Source organism: Astyanax mexicanus, chromosome 12 (assembly GCF_023375975.1).
Source record: "Astyanax mexicanus isolate ESR-SI-001 chromosome 12, AstMex3_surface, whole genome shotgun sequence".
NCBI lineage: Eukaryota > Metazoa > Chordata > Actinopteri > Characiformes > Acestrorhamphidae > Astyanax > Astyanax mexicanus.
Window position 1 is genome coordinate 30430723 of NC_064419.1, and position 21947 is coordinate 30452669.

Here is a 21947-nt window from a genome sequence, read left to right on the forward strand (position 1 = left end):
AGATCTAAGAGGTTTTAAATTCTGTTTGCAGAAAATCACAGATGACTTTGCAGTGCGTCAGCTGTATGACTGTAACTGGATTGTGGTGAACTGCTCCACTCCTGCCAATTATTTCCATGTCCTGAGGAGGCAGATCCTGCAGCCTTTCAGGAAGCCTGTAAGTTTAGATTATGTTCACAATCAAGCATATGCTTAGAGTACATGAGTCTACATGAGCAAAGTGCAGTCTTGTACTTTTAGACATTTGAATAATTATGCCTCTCTATTCTTCTTCTGTAGCTCATTGTTTTCACTCCCAAATCTTTGCTGCGCCACCCGGAGGCCAAGTCCAACTTTGACCTCATGCTGCCAGGTAAGAGATGCTTTCTATATCTGTCTGCAATGGCCAACCACTTTATTACAACCACCTCTTTGTACACAATTTTGTCATCTCTTTTTATCATATAAGAGCACTTTAAAGTCTGATAGGAGGGTTTAGAAGCAAGGTAGTAATTTATTGGTATATTAAATGTATGTGTTTTGGCAGGCACCCATTTCCAGCGTCTGATTGTGGAGGAGGGCTCTGCAGCCCAGAACCCGTCTGAGGTGAAGCGTCTGATCTTCTGCACAGGAAAAGTCTACTATGAGCTCACTCGTGAACGCAAAACTCGCAATATGGAGGATACTGTGGCCATCGCTCGCATCGAGCAGGTACTGCACATATGTCTTCAGTAAATCATGCCTTTTTAGAATGCAGCAATATTCCATATTTTAATAATACACACTATGGTGATTTGTTAGTTGTTTTATCTTTTTGAACCAGATAAGGCTAAAGATTTTGCATTAACTAGAATACAACACCTGCCATTGTTTCCTCATCCAGTAGATAGATGATGGTGCTAGCAATATGGGCAAATGTGGTTCATTGCTACAGTAATTCAGAGTGCGATATTATCTTGTGCTAGTAAAGACAATATTGATCCCTAATGAAAATCTGTGTCCCTACCAGAGAGCGACGAGTTTGCTCTGGCTGTAAGAATACTGTGAGGATCTTCATTATAAATGATCTCTGGTTCTCTGTCCACAGCTGTCTCCATTCCCCTTCGATCTGGTCAAGGCTGAGACTGAGAAGTACCCCAATGCTGACCTGGTCTGGTGCCAGGAGGAGCATAAGAATCAGGGTTACTACGACTATGTGAAGCCCCGCATGCGTACCACTATTGATCGTGTCAAGCCTGTCTGGTAAATGCACACAATCCTCGCCATTATATATATTCAAGGATTATATCAATCACACATCAATAAACAGAAGACAAACAAAAATATATAGAACTACTGCATGAAGGCGCCATGAAATTCACTTACTGTGGTTGTTAATTCATGTGTTAATTGTAAATTTATGACTCTGGTTTGGGTGTAAAATGTGTTTTTAGAAGCCTGTTTAGTATACTTTTGTTTTATGTAAGAATAAAGCACATTGTGTTTTTTGTTTTGGACAGTTTATAGTGAATAAATAAGCTCTGTTTTTTTTTGTTTTGTTTTTTTGGCGTAGCACAGCTGCCTAGTCCAGCCTAGTGTTGTCCAGGGTAGATTAGCATTACTAAGACTTCTCATAAGTACAACAATTTTTTTTTTTTTTTTTTTTGCAATAACTCCTAACTCCTAAGGGGCCATTATATTCAGGTCACGTTTTCTGCTGCAGTGCTGTTAGCCAATCAGAGCCGATATGTTTGCATGTATAAATATTCATGCGCAAAAGATGAAATCCTGTCTTTCTTCAGAGACCTCTAATTCTGTTACCTAAAGCAGGGCTATTCAAAAACATGAGCACAAACAAAAATGGCTCACATGGCATTCATTCATACTAGAGACCAAAACTAGACATTTAAAAAATGAATGGGGGAAAAAACGATGGAATGAGACCTTTAACAGAATAGCACAGTGTGAAAATAGCTAGCTTTAGGCCTTTTTAACTTCTACAGAAGCTACCTTCTGGTGCCAAACTGACTTCCCCAACTGCAGAAAATATGTTTAAGAAGTGTGTTTAGAGATGTTCACTGATTTTTATTTTTTTTGTATTGTATTTATTTATTAATATTTTTCTGTACGTGTATAGGTACGCCGGTCGTGAACCTGCCGCTGCTCCTGCCACTGGAAGCAAGAATTCCCATCTGATGGAGCTGAAGCGTTTCCTGGACACTGCCTTCAATTTGGACGCCTTCAAAGATCACGTTTAGTTCTGCCCTTGCAAATGAAACCCTAGAAAATTTGTCGTTGTCCAGCGCATGCCCGCAAACATCCTCATCAGTCCTCCAGATCAGTTCTCATTATTGTGCCTGTGCCCTGTCCAAAACACTGCTTTTCAAACCCACACCCACTTCATCTGTCACACACACACTCTGACTTCGGGCCAAGAAACAAAAGGTAGTTCTCCAAATGCATAAAAGCACTCTTTCCGTCCTCAGCACACACACTCAAACAAAAGTGCGCACACACACACAGACACACAAGCTAACAGTTGCTTGTTACCTTTCTGGACTCGCTATTGTTAGGCTAAATCCATTCTCTCTACTGTAGCGTCCCTGCAATCTACTGTCATCTCCAGTCTTTACAACCAGACTTTTTTTTTCCTCTTCAATAAGCCAAGTCACAAATGACCGCACAAACTAGCATATATCCTAACAGTTATCACAGATTTTACAGACGGGCAACCAAAGCACAGCTTGTCAAAGCTTTCATTACTCCTGATTATGAAATTTCAACTCTGAATATTGTACAACTTTTTTTTTTTTTTTTTTTTTTTTTTTGTGGACAGTGGTGATTTCCTCCTTGGTTTTCATGTTGCTTTTTCCATATATGAGGCTAAAGCTAGTCAGGATTTTGTGACAGATGGTTAAACATGGAAATTATTCAAGTCCCCAATTGAATTTGTATTGTATGAGTGGAGTTTTCTAAGTTAGCTAACAGTCAAATCAATTTACAAACAACATGGTGATGAAAGATCTCTCAATTTTTGTTGCGATCGCTCTGTTGGTCTAGGGTTATTATGCTAGCTCTGAGCTAATTACATCCAAATTTCTTTTATGAAAGGCTTTAAGTTCTGTTTTTTTTCTTCTGTGGTTTTATTGTGGTTATTATTCTTTCTTTTGCTTTTGCTTTATTATTATTTACATCCAGGTAGTCGACTGATTGGAATGTGGTTTCTGTACACTTGTAATAAGGGAGAAAAAAAATGGCATGGTCACACTCAGGATGTTTCATTCTTAAGTGACGTTGTACAGCAGGATACGGATAAGCTGACAAATTTCCTGTGTCTTTGCACTGTTCCCCGGCAAAAAAAATGTTCCTCAGAAACGGTTCTTTTCATTGTATAATTCATTGTATTTATATAAACATGTTCGCACAAAAGGAATTTTTGGAGGTTAAAGAATAATGGAAAAGCATACAGAAGGGCAGTGGGCAGAAGATTGAGAGAGCTGCCTTGTCCTGTTTTTTGAGTGTATTCTCAATGTGCACACTAAGACACCCCCCCTCTCCTCTGCCTAAACTTCATTTCTTTTGGTTTTCTTCTGACATCCCATGTGCCAAAAAATAAAGAAAACGCACCTCTGCTCTGATTGTAGGAATAATGTCTTTAGGTAACCGGCAAGACTGAATTCACAGTGATTCATGTTGGTTTGGGATTGCGCTACAAAAGAAAATACAGGAAACAGCATCATGCTTGTCTCTTTCTCAAGGAGAAAGTGGATGATTTTATTTATTTTTATTTTAGGGAACTGAGAATCCTGTCCTTGTTTATCTTCATTCAATAAACACATTATCTTCTCAAAACTCTGGAGGTTGTAATTTTTTTATAGACATAGGCCCTGCTTTATGAAGATGGTTATTCTCTATCCCTCCGCAGGGGGTGGGACAAGAAGTCAAATTCAGAGGCAGAACCAAGCAGAATCTCTATTTCAGCATGGGGTGGGACAACAGCAGTTCAGAGGCAGAACCAAGCAAGACCTTCTGTTTTAGCAGAGGGTGGAGCAACAGAGAGTTAAACCTATAGGCAGAATTAAATTACATTACAGATTTACTTCTCAGGGAGGGCTAGCACTTCTCCCAACTATGTATTTTTACTACACCTAATGTTCTCCAAAAATGTTATCTAGCACAGAGCTCTTATTGAATCTGCAGTGTTAATAAACAGTGTCAGATTTTTTAGGTTCTCCTTCAACAGGTTAATTGAGATACTTATTGCATATGTTGTACTTAGATCTCAAAGTCAGTTGCTGTGTCTGAAACGTAAGGGATGCTGATTATTCAGACAGGAGTCAGGCTAAGAAACGTATCCAGTCATGTTGGAATCAAAGTTTAACAATCTGACTTGATAGCAGATTTGCACAATCTTGGTATCTTCTCAGTGTCTTCATGAGGTAAAGTTGCGTAGTTGCCTTAGCATCTTAAAGGAGTTCCTAGAAGTGCTGAACAATAGCTGCTGCTTTTCCTCCATTCTGTGCTCCAGCTCATCTCCAATCATTTATATTAGTAGGGTTCAGGTCAGGGGATTGTGGAGGCCAAAAATGTTTTTTCGTTTACTATGTAATTCCATGTGTGTCTCCAAATTGTATTCATGTCTTTAATGTTTAACTACCATGGTGTGTCTAAACTTTTGACAGGTGAACTTTGTAAATGTATATCATTAAGATTTTATGTGATAGACCAACACATAAAAGCACATCATTGTGAAGTGGAATGAAAATGATGCATGGTTTTTAAAATTTGAATAAAAGGAATTCTGAAAAGCAGCTCATATATATGGAGCACCTTTTGCTCGAGTGTAAAGTACTGAAGTACATGTTCAGGTCGAAGAGGTAAAAAAAAAAGGCCAGGCAGCTTGCATTTGCTGTTCTTGCAGCTATAGCTGCATTAAGAGATGTGTGGGTACGAGCAAATGACACATGAATTCTAATTGTTTTTGAGTTTTTTTGCTCAATGTGGCTTAGATCAGATTTTTTCATGGTTTTTTTTTGTGGTCATAAATCAAATACATATCTGATCCATGTGACATGAATGTGAACTGTCAAATTGGAATTTGTGTATTTTTTTTTTTTTTTGCTTTTACACGTGTGCTACATGCTTCTTTCGTGTACCCACACATCTCTTGGTGCAGCTGTGCAGCTATAGCTGCAAAAACAGCAAAAGCAAACCGCCTAGTCTTTTTTTCTCCTCGACCTGAGCATGTACTTCAGACCAGCTTCATGTATGAGCTGCTAATGCATTCATTTCAGCTTTGTAAAGCTATGAGTCGTCTCTCAAACATGACGTTTTTTTGTTGTTTATGAAGCAGGCAACGTTTATACACATATCAATGTGCGCATGTACGGTGTAGCAGGGACAGATACGTTCACATTACACACAGATACAGGTCACTTACATTTGTAAATGTGAATCCTCAAGATAGCCAAATCTGATTTAGATTCAAGTTTTAGATTTAAAAATAAGGGATATTTTCCTCTGTCCGCTTAAAGCCGTCCCACCAGCCCAACGAAGGTTCAGTATCTCTTACATTTTAAAACAAAAAAAAAAATCTAAAATAACCACATGTGAACCACTTACACACTACAATTAGATTATCAGAATCTGAACATGCTGTGGACATTCCTACATATTCTTTTAATACAGCCAAATTAAAAACCCTTTTCTATATCTTTTTTTTAATTTAAGATTTCATGTCTTTTTTGTAATAAATGCACTCTTTTATATGATATATTTTTTATTTATTTAATGGATTTAAAATTGAACAAAGAGTGCACAAATTCTGCAAAATGACTGTTGGTGACCTAAAAATGGTATTATGAGCTTTTACTAAAAGGACATGGACCAGATATATTCCATCAGTAAAAATTAGTCCTAAGGGGCCTACACAATAATTTTTAATTAATACTTCTTCCTTTTGATCACTCCACCCCTGATCAGTTCAGTTAATGTCTGTCCTCTCCACATTTCTAGTTAAACTGAGTCACAAGCTGTAATTTTTTTTATTTTAAAAGGTTTAATCTGTGTGTTTTATTTCGGAGTATTTTTAAGCAGCTATCAGAAAAATCTCATCACAGTTTCCATGATTAGACTACCGTTACCTTTCTTTTAGAAAAATCGCTGCATGTATGTTTTAACATCAGCAGCTCCAACTAGCTGCCTGAACTCACAGCGAGGAGGGCGGGGCTTCCCCACACTAACCCTCCTTGCAAACTGATTGGCTGTTTCTCCTGAAAGGCGGCACTTTCTCCTTGAACCGGCTCCACGATTGGTTAAGAGACACAGAGCGGTCAGTGCCCTGTATCCTCAATAATATATATTTTTTTATTTTAATAAAATACGGGAAATTTACGGGAAAATACTAATACGGGAGGACGGCGGGAAAGAGGAGTAAAATACGGTAGTTTCCCGGCCAAAACGGGAGACTTGACAGGTATGATTTGAGCAATGTGGCTTGCATACCTGTCAAGTCTCCCGTTTTGGCCGGGAAACTACCGTATTTTACTCCTCTTTCCCGCCGTCCTCCCGTATTAGGATTTTCCCGTAAATTTCCCGTATTATATTAAATAAAAAAATGTAGACCACAGGCGACAGGGCACTGACCGCTATGTAACCAATCGCGGTGCCGGTTCAAGGAGAAAGTCCCGCCTTTCAGAAGAAACAGACAATCGGTTTTGCGGAGCGCAGTTTAGTGTGGGGAAGCCCCACCCCCCTCCCTCCCTCGCTGTGAGTTCAGGCAGCTAGTCGGAGCAGCTGACGTTTAAACTAATCTGGATATACAGAGATTTTTCTAAAAGAAAGGTAAATAACCATGTAAACTGTGATGAGATTGTTTCTGATAGCTGTTTAAAAAGACTCTTCTCTGAATCAAAACATAAATTAAACCCACTGTGTGTTTAATAAAATACAGCTAGTGACTCAGTTAGCTTAACTTTAGAATGAGCTAGATAGATGGTCAGGGTTTGAGAAAAATCTACATATATATAATGCCCTGCCCTGATGTGCCTGATCAGCCAATAACTATTTCATTTCCAAACTCTATTTTATTAGTTCAGGGCTAGTTTTAGGGTTTGTTAGAATTTGTTTAAATCTCAAGTATTGTGGTGTAATTTATTTTTTAGAAGGGGTAGAAGAGATGGTTGAGCTGGAGAGAGAGAAAATGTGAAGAGGGCTGAATTTAACTGAACTGATTAGGACTGGACTGATCAATAGAAAGAAGTATTAATGAAAGATTATTAATTGTGTAGCCCCTTAGGACTATTATTTACTTATGGAATATATCCTTTTTGGTAATTTGTGCACCCTTCAATTTAACAACAATAATAAAATAAATAAATAAAAAAAATATATATATATATATATATATATCATATAAGAGAGTGCATTCCTGCCAAAAAAGAGAAGATTTTATGTAAATATCTAGAAAAGAGTTTTCAATTCGGCTGTATAAAAAGAATTAGTTACATATGTAGGAACTTCCACAGCATTTCAGTGTCAACAAAGGTAGACTATCAGATTTCGATAGTCTAACTGTAGTCTGTAAGCAGTTCACCTCGGTTGGGCTGTTGGGGCGGCGGAAAAATTCCCTTATTTTTAAGTCCAAAACTTGACAGGTATGGTGGCTTGTATTGTGAACGGAGACAAAGTGGCTTAAATCTGATTTGGGGGGAAAAAAACGGATTTGGCACGTTCACACAGCCATGAAAAAATTTTGATTTGCGCCACATTTGAGTCACTTTAGCCTGGTAATGTGAACGTAGCTTAAATGTGAATATCTATTGTCCCACCCCTAGTTTAAAGAGAAATTCTGCTTGATTCTGCCTCTGAATGTGATTTATTGTTGTGCGAATATTTATATATAAAACAGAGCTTCATAATAACAGTAATTAAAAATTGTTAAATCATTGATTTTTATTTAAAAGCTAGTCCCCCGCTGTGTGTGTGTGCTGACGGGCTTCATTGTGCACCGCGTCTTTCTTTCAATTGGTGCTTTTTACCATCAATAACACAAGCACACACCCTTAAAACCGCGTTTCCTCAAGGCTGGGTCGGTGAGGAAGCCGCTAATGCGGAATCCCATTGGCTGTCACCGGCGTCTCCGAACGCGTTTCAGCGCGCTCATTGGCTGGGAGTGGCTATAGTCCCGCCCACGCTGTGCTTCATATAAAGACCAACAGGCGGATTTTCTCTCTCCTCCATTCCAAGACCACACCGACCGTCCGGGCGAGACAAAGGGCTCAGAGTCGAACCTCATCAGAACACCTCCAGAACACAGAAGCGCCATGGCCAACCCTAAAGTTTTCTTCGACATCGCCGCGGACGGCAAGCCGATGGGCAGAGTGGTCATGGAGGTGAGTTTTGAGTTCAGCAGGGTGGGATCGATGTGCGCGGCTCTGGCTTCCATTGACTGCAGGAGCACGAGGAAATGACTGACTGTAATTTTCCACTCGGGTGTGTGAGCACGCTGCATATTCATTCAATCGTCTCCGGGCCTGTTCCTCAGCATTCTCAGCCTGTGTGTGACATAACCTTGAACTGGGATGCTGATTATCGTTAACGGTTATGGGCTATGAACTGTCATTAGCCCTTCAGATTAATTTATTACTGCTGTGTAGCCTTTTTTTTAATTTATTTTAGCTAGCTTAGTTCACCCAGGTGGTTTATCTGTCCCCATTTTACTTGTGGACTTGGAATACCAAGCCAAACACGTGTAGCTGTTAGTTAGCCGTCCAACTTATTGACCTTTATTAACTTGCTTTAGATGCAGTTTTGCTTCCTAAATTAAATGCATACTAGTCAGCTTAGTTAACCTAGCTTCAGAGTTGCCAGGTTTGCGGTTTTTCCGCCAAATTGCGGTTATTTGAAAATCCATTCGCGGGTGAAAATTCGGGGTGGCTTATTTGAAAATGAACGCGTCCTCCAAAAAAGTCAAACTATCAAAATGCAACCAGAAATCACCAGGCGAGGGAATAAAATTAGAGGAGAGAAAAGTTCAGGAGGGGCAGGAACGTAACGTTAAATGAGTGTCACTATTAAATGTTCTTGACTGGGATGTGGAACTGTTATAAAATAACTAAACATTAATGTTACAATAATATTTTTAAGGTAAATAGCAATATTAATAGTTCTCCTACACAAAATACCAAGTCTCGTAGTATTTTTGCCATTTGCTTCGAAGGTAAGAGATTTATATGTTGGTCTAGTGTAAGCTTCTGAAGGGCGGGTTATGGACTGACTTTGGACAGGATATTTTTGTTGGACCTGGCAACCCTGCATATTTTAACTCCCTTTTTTCACACCCACACTTACTAAACTAAACTAATCTTAACCTCGCACTGGCCAAAAATGTCTGCTGCTGCTGTTCAGGATTCAGTGAAGCTGTTAGCTTAGGTTAGGTAAAGCCCTGCCCTGAGTTGCAGTAACCTATCTTAAGGCAGAGCTGGTTAGATGAAGGATGGGGTTACACGGTGCACCAATCTCGGTCATGCATAGCGCCGCTCGAGGAGTGAGATTACGAAGTGTGCTCATCGGGCTCACATGTTTGCAGAGCCGGGCGCCATTTTGAACAGGTTTAAGGAAACGCCGCAAAACAAAATTGGCGTTGTCTTGCGAGCTTTTGACGCAGTGTTTGTGCCTGTAGTGTGCGTTGCTAGCTAGTGTAGTAGCCCTGCTTTCGGTGAGCGGAATAAAACCCAGCTAGGCTATAATGTGCGCATAAAGAGGGACTGGAACTGAACACTAGAACAAACCATGCAACGTCTACAGACCGTCCAGCCTGACTGCTCACACAATTTGAAGCATATCTGTTCAAAAACGCAGTTAAACAAAGCATTAGGGGACCTAGGTGCATGATATGCCGTTGTAATCTAGCTAGGCTGTTCTTTGAGCTGAAACCTGCCTCGCTACTGCTGTAGAAAAAGCGCAGTCCGCGCGCGGCCACCCCTTTTCCCTTTGTTTGCAGGCGCCGGCCGGGAACAGGATGCGTTAATCTTACAGCTGGTTTAACTATAACCTACGACTGAGAAAAATACGGTCGTTGTAGTCGTATTCGTGTCTTAAAAGTCGGGGAAAAGCGGTTGGGACGTCGGTGGAGATCTGTTTCTGGAAAGTTCTGAGGCGGCCGGTGGGTGGGGGAGGGGCTGCGGAGAAATCTGCTGGGCGCGCGGGAACAGGGGGCATAAAACCGAGCCGGTTTATCACTGTTATTTTCTCTAACTAAAGTAGTTTTTAAATTATTTTTAGAACACTTTAATTAGGGAAAATAGGCTGAAAATATAAAGGGTTTTATTTTTTTTGTTGAGTGGAAATGTTCCCTAACTGAGCACATGGTCATCTGGTTTTCCTGCTATAACTTTTAATAGCAATATATATTTTACTTTCATATTTTTTCTCAATTTCCCCCCTTGTTGAAGCAACGTTTAACCATTTTTCGCAAGCTAATTAAATAAAATGATATAAAATTATGTATCTCTGCTACATGCAAACATTTATTTTGTTGCCCAATTACCAGTTGGTCTTGGCTTTTTTTTTTTTTTTTTTTTGCACCAGTGTGCTTCTGTTGCACCAGCAGGTGTGCATGCCATCCTTGCAGCTGTTCCTATCCGACTCCTTCTCCTTCTTCTCCCATGCCCTCACTTCCCCAGGACCCACCCTTACCCTATGTTCATGTTCCCCTCCTTATATTGCCCATCTTCGTTTAGCTCATAGCTTTGAGCCCTGATTGAATGTCCCTATCCCTGTTAATGCTCCAAGCTTTTTGGTTGGTTTTGAATATGATCTCATGTTGGTCTTGTGGTTTTTTTTTTTTTTTCTTTTCTTTTCTCTCAACAGCTGAGAGCTGATGTTGTCCCCAGAACAGCAGGTAAGACTTTAATTAAAACACTGAGTGGCCGATTTAACTGTTATGATTGTTCATGACATGCAAGTTTCATACTAACTGACTTCTGTTTCCAGAGAACTTCAGGCAACTGTGCACAGGACAGCCTGGCTTTGGCTACAAGGGTTCCACTTTCCACCGAGTCATCCCCGGCTTCATGTGCCAGGTACAAAGACATTATCTGCTTATTGTTATCAGTGTGTTGGCTGTTGAAGAGAAGCAGAGGCCACTATTAAAAAAAATGAAGCCATTTTTTATCATGAACAAAATAATTCAAAGCTGTTTAGGTTAGCAGTTGTTAGTTTGACTTTCTCCAGTGTTACTTGCATTAATCTTTGTTTTATGGTCAGGGTGGTGACTTCACAAATCACAATGGAACTGGTGGCAAATCCATCTATGGCCACAAGTTTGAGGATGAGAACTTCAACCTGAAACACACTGGTGCTGGCTGCCTGTCCATGGCAAATGCTGGACCCAACACCAACGGTTCCCAGTTTTTCATCTGCACAGCACTCACCTCTTGGTCAGTTTTAACCCCCTAATTCTAACTTTATTACTGTGATTCGAGATCCTTTATACATGCCCAGTAACCCAGAACTCTTGTGAATATTACACAAGTGTATATGTAAACACAAATGATCAGTTGCACTAGACATTACCCAGACCTTTCCTGCAATATGTAAAGTTTAGTCATGCCATGACTTTTGCAGCTCCATGAAGTCTGGACCTGATTATTTAGAATTTTTTTCAAATTTGAAATCTAGATATTGTTGCATATAGTTCTCGGTTGGGTAGTCTGACATAAGTAGCTTTGATTCATGTTACTTGGCTCTTGTGTTGTAATGGACAAAAAGTTATGTTAAGCACTTTATGTAAAATTTCACAAACTGCACTGCTTTAAAGCCTGCTTCTATCTTTGTAATGAACCTGGTTGAGCAGAGTTTTAGAAGTGCTGATCTTGTGCTCAAAACCCAAATGACTGCTGATAGTCAAACATTTTACAAATGGTGTCTTGCAGTATTTTAAAGCATTGGTGTAGAAATGTCAGTACCCTTGACACAAATGTTACAAATTGCACTCCTTGCAGCATTCACCAGTGCTATTGATTTGATGAAGGGCTTCTTGTATAATGTGCTTACCTCAGTCCTAGTATTGCAGCTGACCAACTCATAATGATTAACAGTATACTGAGCCAATATACTTTGTACCAGACAATAAAGTACATGATGTTTGGTTGTGTGGGTCTGTTCTAGCTGATATGTAAACTGACTTAAAACTTTTTACTCTCTCCCTCAGGCTGGATGGTAAGCACGTGGTCTTTGGCCAGGTTGTGGAGGGCTTAGACATTATCAAGAAGGTGGAGGGCTATGGTTCCAGCAGCGGCAAAACCAGTGCCAAGATCACCGTTGCCAACAGCGGTCAGCTGTAGACTTCCCTTCTCCCCGTCCCAAACCCCTCTCCTTCAGATCATGATCTAGTCCATCCTAATCCTGGTTGGAACAGCAACATTCCTTTCCAGTTTTGCTCCCTTTACCCATCCTTAAAACCCATTTAAACCCGTTTGTCCCTTTTTGACGAGTTGCCTTTTCGATCAGTTCATTTGTTCGTTTGTTTTTTTTTTCATTTGCAAATAGAAGCCTGTGGGCTTTAAGGTTTGTGTATCAAAATCTGAAAATAAAGGGGAACAAGTACTTTGCTGTATTTGCTCATTTTTAAAAGCTGGGAATGGGTGGGTTGATCAGTGCTAGACGTTGTTTAAAATTAATAAGCATGTTTTTAACATGAAGATTGTAAAGTTTGTCCCTTTCTACTTAATTTCTTAAGCTTTTGTTTGTTGTTGAGCTACTTAACAATATGTTGGCTGAGCAGAACATGCTTGGAATCCCCCACACTGCACACCTGATGTGAGGCAGATGTGTGGTCTAGTTTGCTACTCTCTGACACAACTGAGGTTTTGCTAATTAAATTTGGCACCTTAAGCTGTAGTGTTGCTGTGGTGCAGTTAATTATAATTTCACTAAATCTTGCATGGTGTTAGTGGTGACTCTAGTGTTAAGTTTCCAGTTGTCGTGCTTTTCCTTAATCTGGGTGTGGAAACCAACCCTTAATGAACTAGAGTAACCTACGTACTGAAAGGAATGGGCGTTGAGTCACCTCGTCTTTAAGCCGCCAGAGAGGCCACTTTCTTTTTTCTTTTTCTTTCTTTTGGGTGGGCCAATCGCTTAAAGACGTGCACACCACAGGCCTGGTACGTTTTACAATGCAGTGATTCATTTCACTACATTTGCACCTTACATTTTGTTTCTTTATTTAGCAAACTGGTTTCTTGTTGGAAGTAGTCGGGTGATGGGGATGCCATTTTTCATGAGCTTTAGACAGGTCTGCTTCAAGCACTTTAACTAAATGTTTCTAAAAGGCTTAACATCTAGAGTCTACTTCCCATCTGCCAGTGTAGTCATCTTTCTACAGGGTGTGTCCTCCAGCAGGGAAGTGGTTGCACTAATGCATTTTTAATAGATGGTGCTAATTGATCAACCCAGTGGGGATTACTAAGCATGAAACTGCTGTGAAATATCGAGTGCATTAGAGAAAAAGGTGTTCTCAGGACACTGGTTGCTAAACGGCAACAGACCAGTGAGCATTACCTTTCCAGTTTGAGCTGATCAAAAAAAGCTTGACCTGTTCTTCAGTCTGCCAGAAAGAGGCCTCTGCAGCTGAAGGAGCAGTGCTTTGGGTGGGGTTGATTTTAAATGCTAGAGAAGATACCTGTATTTGCTTTAAATCACCACTAGAAGGCACTAGGTCTGCATAAAACTGAAATTGATCACTAGAGGTCCTTTTCTTTATTTCTAATGAATGAGCCTGTAACTATTTTAAATAACCACAAGAGGACACCTTAAGTCCAGGGGTACAAAAGTGTATTCTGTAGAAAAGCTCCTGTAGGCTAAAGGGCTTGATATTGGAATACCTTTGCCAAAAAACGTGTAGGTCCTTTGAGGCACCACCAGCAGGGGGCGAAGTGCATAAATATAACTAACCCCAATAAGGCGCCCTGCTGAAATACTACTGGAATAGAATATGTAAGTCCTATAAACCACCACTAGAGGACATGCTATTAAAACTTGTGATCAGTGCGGAAGTGTCTGCATTTGATACAAATCACCACTAGAGGCCTCTGTTTAGTAGAAGTAAGTTTAAGTGTGCTGTATTTTTCTGTACATTTCAAATACTTAAAAATAAAATAAAACATACAATCCAGCATACACAAGAAACATTAACATTTTCTCATAGGAACTACATTCGTTTATTATGACAAAGAGAAGTATATAAAACATCAAACTACACACTTATTGACAAGTAATATATAAAAAAATATTAATTTTAATATTTCATATCAAGCTAATCTCATAAAATAAAAAATGTAAATTAATTGATTTGAGCCTAATTGCCAAAATATATTACATAAGGGTCCTATAATCTTGTTTTTATTTTTTTCCCTGAGGTCCACATACTATTATAATGTGTGGGTTTATGAATCAATTACAGTTATCATTTATTCCTACACAACACTATTTCAATCTTCTTTTATCCATTATAGTTAAAAATACCTTTTTTGTTACTGTGCCGTTATGACTGTTATATGTAAATGACCTCTTTAATGTGTAAATGGGTGGGGCTACTGCTGTGGATTGAATAAGTGGATATGTATAAATATATATGGCGTATTTCTCACACTGTAAGACGCACCTAAAATACTTAAATGTGTGCCTTATGTATGAATTTTGCCCGTCAGGTTGTAAGGAGCAGTAAAGGCACTCGGCTGAAGTACAGCATTATACAGGAGTTTCAGTTTAGTTCTCCAGCACCGAGCCTGAAGCAGTATTAGCCGCTAACCGCTAGCTTTTTTCTGTTCAAAGGTGAGTATTATCGTCCGCACTCCGCTGCTAACCGCAGCTAGCACTGCTGAAGCAACATAAGTATTATGCGCTAAGCGCTAGCTCTTTCACTGTTCTGAGCCAGTATTATTGGTCTGAAGCCTGCATGTTTTTCATGTCAAAACAAGCTACGTGAGTCGAACCGCTAGTTAATATCGCCCCGGCTTACTGGAACATCAGGGTTCCTCAGTGTAGCGCTGTCGGGTGGCGTTAAGCCACTAACCACAGCAAGCACAAGCGGTTAGCTGCTAATGCTTATGCTGCTGCACCCAGCCTTAGTGCAAATCTAGAAATCTAAGCTACTGCGAAAATATATATATATATGTTCATTTAATTAATAAAAAAAAAAATGGGGCTGTATTTGCAGTCTCCTGAGCGCCCTCTAGCTAATACTATTGGGAAGCGACTGTGTATTTGATATTAGATTGGAATTAGATTTGTTCTCCGTATCTCAAAAAGTCCCTGGTGTGAAAGGGTTAAGCGTGACAGACCCCCTGTCCCCGCACGCTCTGTTTCTGAGCTCTGCAGTGCAGCTTTGCTTCACAGTCACATCGGTCCAGGTTTCGCCTCTTTTTGGATCGGCCCCGCAAAAGACAGACTTCTCCTTCTTTGGGAATACGCTGGCACCGCCGTCCGGTAAGATACTGAGCACAGCATAGGCCCTCCTCACAGTCACGTGATCGCAGACACTCACCCATCTCGGGAACTGATGACCAGAAAGAAAGAACAGAGTTCTGTTACACTTACAGTATTATAATTACTTACAATATTATAATAAAAATAAACACATTTACCATTTCTGCAGTAGCTGAGTCCTTACCTTTGCTCCTGCTGGTGTCTACTGGGGACAGCTTAATCTTACCACTCTGACTCGGTCTCTTTTTTGACCCTCTGCATTCATTTACCTTAAAATAGAGAGAACAGAGAGAGTGGGAGAGTTATAAAGGGTAAAAGTGGGTAAAGAGATCCAATATGTGAAAATTGGGCAGCATTCAATATATATAAATATATTCAATATATTTATTAGACTCAGATTAACGAAACTGTTTCGGGCCCTAGGCCCTTCTCAGCAGACTCACAGTATGCCAATCAACACATTACCAGTACTCCCATTCTTAAATCCTTACACAGGATACAGGTCTGTTACAGAAAATATTTTACATACTAATATATTGCCAGTGTATGAAAGGTGCTATACAAATAAACCTGCCTTAACTTAACTTAGGGGGTGAAATATTTTGTACAATAAAAAGGTTAATAAACCCTCTTATAGACCATTCAAAATGTAGTTTAGTCCTATACAAGTATTTTTTCACAGGTCAGATTAGATCACCAATGTGCATATCTATCTCCATATCAGGTCCAATTAATCGAGCAAGTTACGTTTAAGCCATTCCCCCAGAATCCTAAACTAAAACCTGCCAAAAAGCAGAAGGGTCATCAAAAACTGTTCTCAAAGCTATTAAAGCTGTTCTCCTAGATCAACCCCACCAAACGAGTGGTCAAAGAGAGCACAGTAACCAAGGGGATTTAATTATTCTGCACTGACCTGTTCCAGAGAGCACTCCACTCTGTCTTGTCGATTCTGCCTCCGTCTCATGGTGTTATGGGCGCTCACATCTACAGTCTCCCTCTGTGAGGTGGGCGCTGTCTGTGGAAAGGTGAAAAAACTCAATAGTTCAGTCAGAGGACACAGAGAAAGCCTGAGAATTATAGTGTTTCAGAAGCAGACTGCATTTAAAAATGGATTTAATTACTATTTACATGCTGATTCACAGGGGTCTGACAGAAAGCCAACTATTATATTACAGTGGGGTCCAGCTCAGAGTAAAAATACATGAAAATAATAATTAAAAGAAATGAAAAAGTAATAAATCCTAGAGAACGTGCACTTGCGCATCTGCACACGTCTCTGTGATTTGTGAGACCTTCTAATACACACTCTGGTAGTGGTTTCAGAATTCACGCTAAGGCCAAGAACAGGTAAAACAGCAAGAGCATATGGTAAATAATGAATAAATAATTACCTCCACAATGATAATGTTTTCTAATAATAATATATTAAGTATATTAATGGGGGAAATAGTATGTTTTTAGTCAATATATTTAAAGTATTTTAAATAGTAAAATAAAAACAGCGCACTGTGCAACATAATTCAGGCCTTGTAAGTGTGTCTTTGCTATCATAAAGATGGGTAAAGTACTTTTGAGAGGCATGTACTAATTCTCTTAATTAATCACGTGTTTTGGGTGAATCCATCAGCGTGTTACTTGCCATTCCCTTGAAGAGCCAGATGCACCTAAAATTTGTCGGATTGCTATTTCAATGGTGCAGTGTCCATGTCTGCGTAACAAGTGGGGGTGTATACACATTGGGCACACGTCTGTGTTGACAGTTTATTGACTGACAAGATAGCAATCAAAACCTAGGTTTTCTTTTAGTCAGTGGTGCACCTGTGTTTTCTGTTGCCAAGATAGCAATATGTCAAAATATAGCTGAACACACCACATTTTAAGACCACCAAACCCATCAGTGTAGATATATTTTCAAGCACTATTGCTATTTAAAAGATGCAGGTACAAAGTGCGAAAATAGACTGTTGGCAAGGTATAAGATAGCAATGAGCATCGAGACGCACCTTGCACAAGGGTTTAAGATAGGGCCCAAAGTTTCCTAGTGTGAAAGAAAGTAATTAAGTGCCTTCTAGGGTGCACATTCTTACAATAAATTTTAATTGTGTGCCCTCTAGATCGAGATAATTTGGACAAACTTCCGCTATGAGTTGCCTTCTGTGCTACCCCTCTAGACAGTGACACAAGGGGTGCCTTTTCCAGTAGAGATAATAGAATGCAGTGCTGTGTGGGTTTCTCCTACAGGAGAGAGCACGTTATGAAGTGCCCATTTAGATGCTCCTCTGATTGATCATTGCTGGAGCAAAGTGTTTGTGAATTGATGGGGCCTCCTGTCATAAAGTAGGTGCCCTTTTTTTTTTTTTGCTACTGGCTACTCATGACTTTATGCTCTCCGCTGTACTTTGACATTTAAAGGAAGTGTACTTATATGAGCGTTGTGCATCTTATTATCCAAACATTTGTATTTGGCAGGTTTTTAAGTCACTCTGTATAAGGGCATCTGCTTATCCAGGTAGTAAATGGACGTAGAATCAATGGTTAAATTTCCATCGCTAATACTTTAAAAGAACATTGATCTCCGATTTCAGAATAGATCTATTTGTGTACATAATTTTTTACATTGATTTCACATTATATGCATTATATGTAGTATTATATTGCATTAAACTTTTCTTGCATTAAATATGTACATTGCATATATTTATATTTGTATATTGCTATGCTTATTGCCTGTACTGTGATCTACACTGTAGAAAGGGATATAATTAAACATAAAAGTATTTATTATATTAATATTATTATGAGTGGGAAGCACCTTTCACCCAAAAGAGAGCTTAGCCCAACCAGAATTTTATGCCTATTAGGTAATGTTAGATAAATGTTGTTTTATCTAACATTACCTAATAGGCATAAAATTCTGGTTGGGCTAAGCTCTCTTTTGGGTAAAGAATAATGCATTAATTATTGCATTTATGTACATATCTACCATAAGTAATTGTTTTTGAATGCAATCCAATTTTCCTTGTGTGGGGTCACTTTCAAATGTGGGATCAAACTACACCAGAACTTGAGAAAGTGCCTGAAAACTTCTGATTTTTAGTAAGATTAAATCAATTATTGACATCTTCTATGCACAATCAATGCACCACAAAAAAAATACAAATTACATATACAATACCAGTCTGCTTAAAGTTTGAACACACCTTGTCATTCAATGTTTTTTATTTATTTTCCCTACATGAATGTTAATTTATACTGAATCATCCAGCCTATAAAGGAACACATAATGATTATGTAGTAACTTAAAAGTCAAAATTCTCTGGTAATACTGGCTGGTAACTCTGAATAACTTGTGATCTTGATAAGCTGTGCAACAAAGGCAACTCTTGCTCTTCCTTTTATACCTATTATTATTATATTATTATACCTAAATAAATACCTATTAAAAATGTTGTGTAGTACAAGATTAGGCTTCATTCCTGTCTGGAAAACGACTTATTATCCGGTGTGTACGGTAATAAATATATGTAGATGTTAGTTTACCTGCGGAGAATCCATGATTTCTTTAGAGGAGCGGATGATGTTGGAGTCCAGGCAGTGAACAGCGGAGGTCACGGCGAGGAAAAGAGCACAGAACAGCGTCCACATGTCTGACCCTCAGATCTACACACTGCAGTCTCAGCTCTGCTCAGTAAATGTCACAGTGTTATACAGCAGAGCAGGGTCACAGCGGCGTGTCTTCATTCATCAGTGTCTCCTGCTGCTGCTGCTGCTGCTGAGCGCGCGCTCTGTATTTATACACACCGCGGCGGCCCGCGTGCTAAAGAGGTAATTACCCGCGCGGGTTGGATGAAAAGATACCCTCATCATCACCGACCTTCTTCTACACATGTCCTCCTCCAGCGCCTGTTTTGATCTAAACTCCGCCGCGCTTTGAACGCAGCCCGCGGGTTAACCGCATCAGTGGGCTCGGATGTGGGGACGCTTCCTGCGCCGGAAGAGATTACCTGCTCCTTTAGCGCGCGGGACTGAGGGGAAAAAACACTAAAGCGGCCCCGCGCGCGCCTGGCCTTCTGCACTTTACTCAGCTCAGTAATTACCTGCGAGATTAGACCTGCCCCTGCTCTACAGCAGCTTCCAACAGGACACTGCAATAAACAGTGATTATCACCATTATCACTATTATCTTCATCATCACTATCCTCATCTTCACCATCTTTATCATCATCAGCATCATCACTATCATCAATTTCTTCATCATCATTTTCTTCTTCATCATCATCTTCACCATCTTCATCCCCATTATCATCATTATCATCTTTATTATCATCATCATCACCATCATCATCATCATCATTATCCTCTTCTGCACTTTACTCAGCCTCACTTAAGTAGCTCAGTAATTACCTGTGACATTAGACCTGCCCCTGCTCTACAGCAGCTACCACCAGGACACAGAAATAAACAGCAATTATCACCTTTATCACCATCATCATCACGATCATCATTACCATCTTCATTATCATCTTCATCATCATCATCATCTTCTGCACTTTACTCAGCTCAGTAATTACCTGTGAGATTAGCCCTGCCCCTGCTCTACAGCAGCTTCCACCAGGACACAGCAATATACAGCAATTATCACCATCATCTTTATCATTATCTTCATCATCATTATCTTAATCAACATCATCTTCATTATCATCACTATCTTCATTATCACGATCAACATTAAAATCATCATCACTATCATTTTCACCATCTTCATTATCTTCATAATCACCATCTTCATTATCACAATTTTCAACATTATCTTTCTCATCATCTTCATCATCTTCATCACTAGCAACATCATCTTCATCATCATCACTATCTTCATCATTAGCATCATCTTCATCAGCATTATCATCTTCATCATCATTATCATTACTATTTTTTATCATCTTCATCATTATTATCATCTACATCATCATTTTCATCATCATCAGCAGCATTATCATCTTCTGCACTTTACTCAGCTCAGTAATTTCCTGTGAGATTAGACCTGCCCCTGCTCTACAGCAGCTGCCACCAGGAGACAGCAATAAACAGCAATTATCACCATTATCACTATCATCTTCATCATCATCATCTTCATCATTATCTTCATCATCATTATCTTCATCAGCATCATCTTCATCATCATCTTCATCATTATCTTCATCATCATTATCTTAATCAACATCATCTTCATTATCACCATCATCATTATCATCTTCATCAGCAGCAGCATCATCATCTTCTGCACTTACTTAGCTTAGTAATAACCTGTGAGATTAGACCTGCCCCTGCTCTACAGCAGCTGCCACCAGGACACAGCAATAAACAGCAATTATCACCATCATCTTTATCATCATCATCATCATCATCACGATCATCATCATTACCATCTTCATTATCATCTTCATCATCATCACCATCATCATCATCTTCTGCACTTTACTCAGCTCAGTAATTACCTGTGAGATTAGACCTGCCCCTGCTCCACCAGGACACAGCAATAAACAGCAATTATCACCATCATCTTCATCTTCATTATCTTAAACAACATCATATTCATCATCATCACCATCTTCCTTATCATGATCACCATCATAATCATTATCATCATCATCATCATCACCATCTTCATCATCAACATTTTCATTACCTTCATCATCTTTATCCTCATCTTCATCATTATCATCATCATCACCGTCTTTATTATCTTCATCATCTTTATCGTCTTCATCATCAGCATCTTCATTATCATTAGCATCATCTTCATCATCATTATCATGTTCATCATTATCATCACCATATTCATCATCATCTTCGTCACCATCTTTATCATCATCACCATTATCATCTTTATCATCAGCAGCAGCAACATCATCTTCTGCACTTTACTCAGCTCAGTAATTGCCTGTGAGATTAGACCTGCCCCTGCTCTACAGCAGCTGCCACCAGGACACACCATTATCACCATCTTCATTAGAATCATCTTCATCATCATCACCATCATTATCATCATCACTATCTTCATGATCATTATCATCTTCATCATTATTATCATCATTGTCTTCATCATCAGCATCATCACCATTTTCATCATCATCATTATCAGCATCATCTTCATCATTATCACCATCATCTTCATCGTCAGCATAATCACCATCTTCACCATCATCTTCTTCATCATCATCAGCATCATCATTATGTTCATCATCACCAGCTTCATCTTTATCATCATCAGTATCATCACCATCAATATCATCATCTTATTTGTGGTTATTATATTATATAGAGTTAATTACAGGTATAAACACACTCAGTGACCACTGACTTTATGTTTATTTGGGTTTATTCTAATGTTTTTTTTGTCCATACAGACAGCGGGCCTAGTGCAGGACTATCCGTCACACTCGACATAGATTCTGGAGATGTACATAACCTGTAGTGTTTTAACAGACAAAAAACATTCT

The 21947-nt window shown here is 39.3% G+C and overlaps 3 protein-coding genes across 7 annotated transcripts in view; 2 read left to right on the top strand and 1 right to left on the bottom strand.

The window, feature by feature from the left end:
• The window catches only part of ogdha (oxoglutarate dehydrogenase a), a 39701-nt gene extending 35891 nt beyond the window's left edge, over positions 1-3810 (top strand). For all 5 annotated transcript variants that reach the window (XM_022670503.2, XM_049486007.1, XM_022670501.2 and 2 more), the window contains 5 exons: positions 32-157; positions 280-352; positions 527-690; positions 1067-1221; positions 2096-3810. In XM_022670503.2, the coding sequence (XP_022526224.1) occupies positions 32-157; positions 280-352; positions 527-690; positions 1067-1221; positions 2096-2216 (639 nt within the window). In that variant the 3' untranslated portion in view covers positions 2217-3810. The remainder of the gene's footprint in view (positions 1-31; positions 158-279; positions 353-526; positions 691-1066; positions 1222-2095) is intronic.
• A 4361-nt stretch (positions 3811-8171) lies between these two features.
• On the top strand, positions 8172-12567 carry ppiaa (peptidylprolyl isomerase Aa (cyclophilin A)). The gene is made up of 5 exons (XM_007229345.4): positions 8172-8351; positions 10831-10861; positions 10954-11042; positions 11227-11399; positions 12173-12567. The coding sequence occupies exons 1-5, from the start codon at positions 8283-8285 to the stop codon at positions 12303-12305; spliced, it is 495 nt and encodes a 164-aa protein (XP_007229407.2). The 5' UTR covers positions 8172-8282; the 3' UTR covers positions 12306-12567.
• Positions 12568-14393: 1826 nt separating this feature from the next.
• Positions 14394-19416, bottom strand: LOC103029092 (dickkopf-related protein 4-like). The gene is made up of 4 exons (XM_007229372.4): positions 18988-19416; positions 16361-16462; positions 15632-15716; positions 14394-15517 (listed from the first exon to the last, which is right to left on the bottom strand). Exons 1-4 carry the CDS (start codon positions 19090-19092, stop codon positions 15288-15290), a joined length of 522 nt encoding a protein of 173 aa, XP_007229434.2. The 5' UTR covers positions 19093-19416; the 3' UTR covers positions 14394-15287.
• Between the last annotated feature and the right edge of the window lie 2531 nt (positions 19417-21947).

Excerpts from the sequence above, each read along its gene's own strand:
- ppiaa (XM_007229345.4), top strand. The coding sequence starts at position 8,283 with ATGGCCAACCCTAAAGTTTTCTTCGACATCGCCGCGGACGGCAAGCCG. Across the intron at positions 10,862-10,953 it reads TGTTGTCCCCAGAACAGCAG|AGAACTTCAGGCAACTGTGC; the intron begins GTAAGACTTTAA and ends TTCTGTTTCCAG. Across the intron at positions 11,043-11,226 it reads TCCCCGGCTTCATGTGCCAG|GGTGGTGACTTCACAAATCA; the intron begins GTACAAAGACAT and ends TTTTATGGTCAG.
- LOC103029092 (XM_007229372.4), bottom strand. The coding sequence starts at position 19,092 with ATGTGGACGCTGTTCTGTGCTCTTTTCCTCGCCGTGACCTCCGCTGTT. Across the intron at positions 16,463-18,987 it reads AAATCATGGATTCTCCGCAG|ACAGCGCCCACCTCACAGAG; the intron begins GTAAACTAACAT and ends ACCTTTCCACAG. Across the intron at positions 15,717-16,360 it reads TGGAGTGCTCTCTGGAACAG|GTAAATGAATGCAGAGGGTC; the intron begins GTCAGTGCAGAA and ends CTCTATTTTAAG.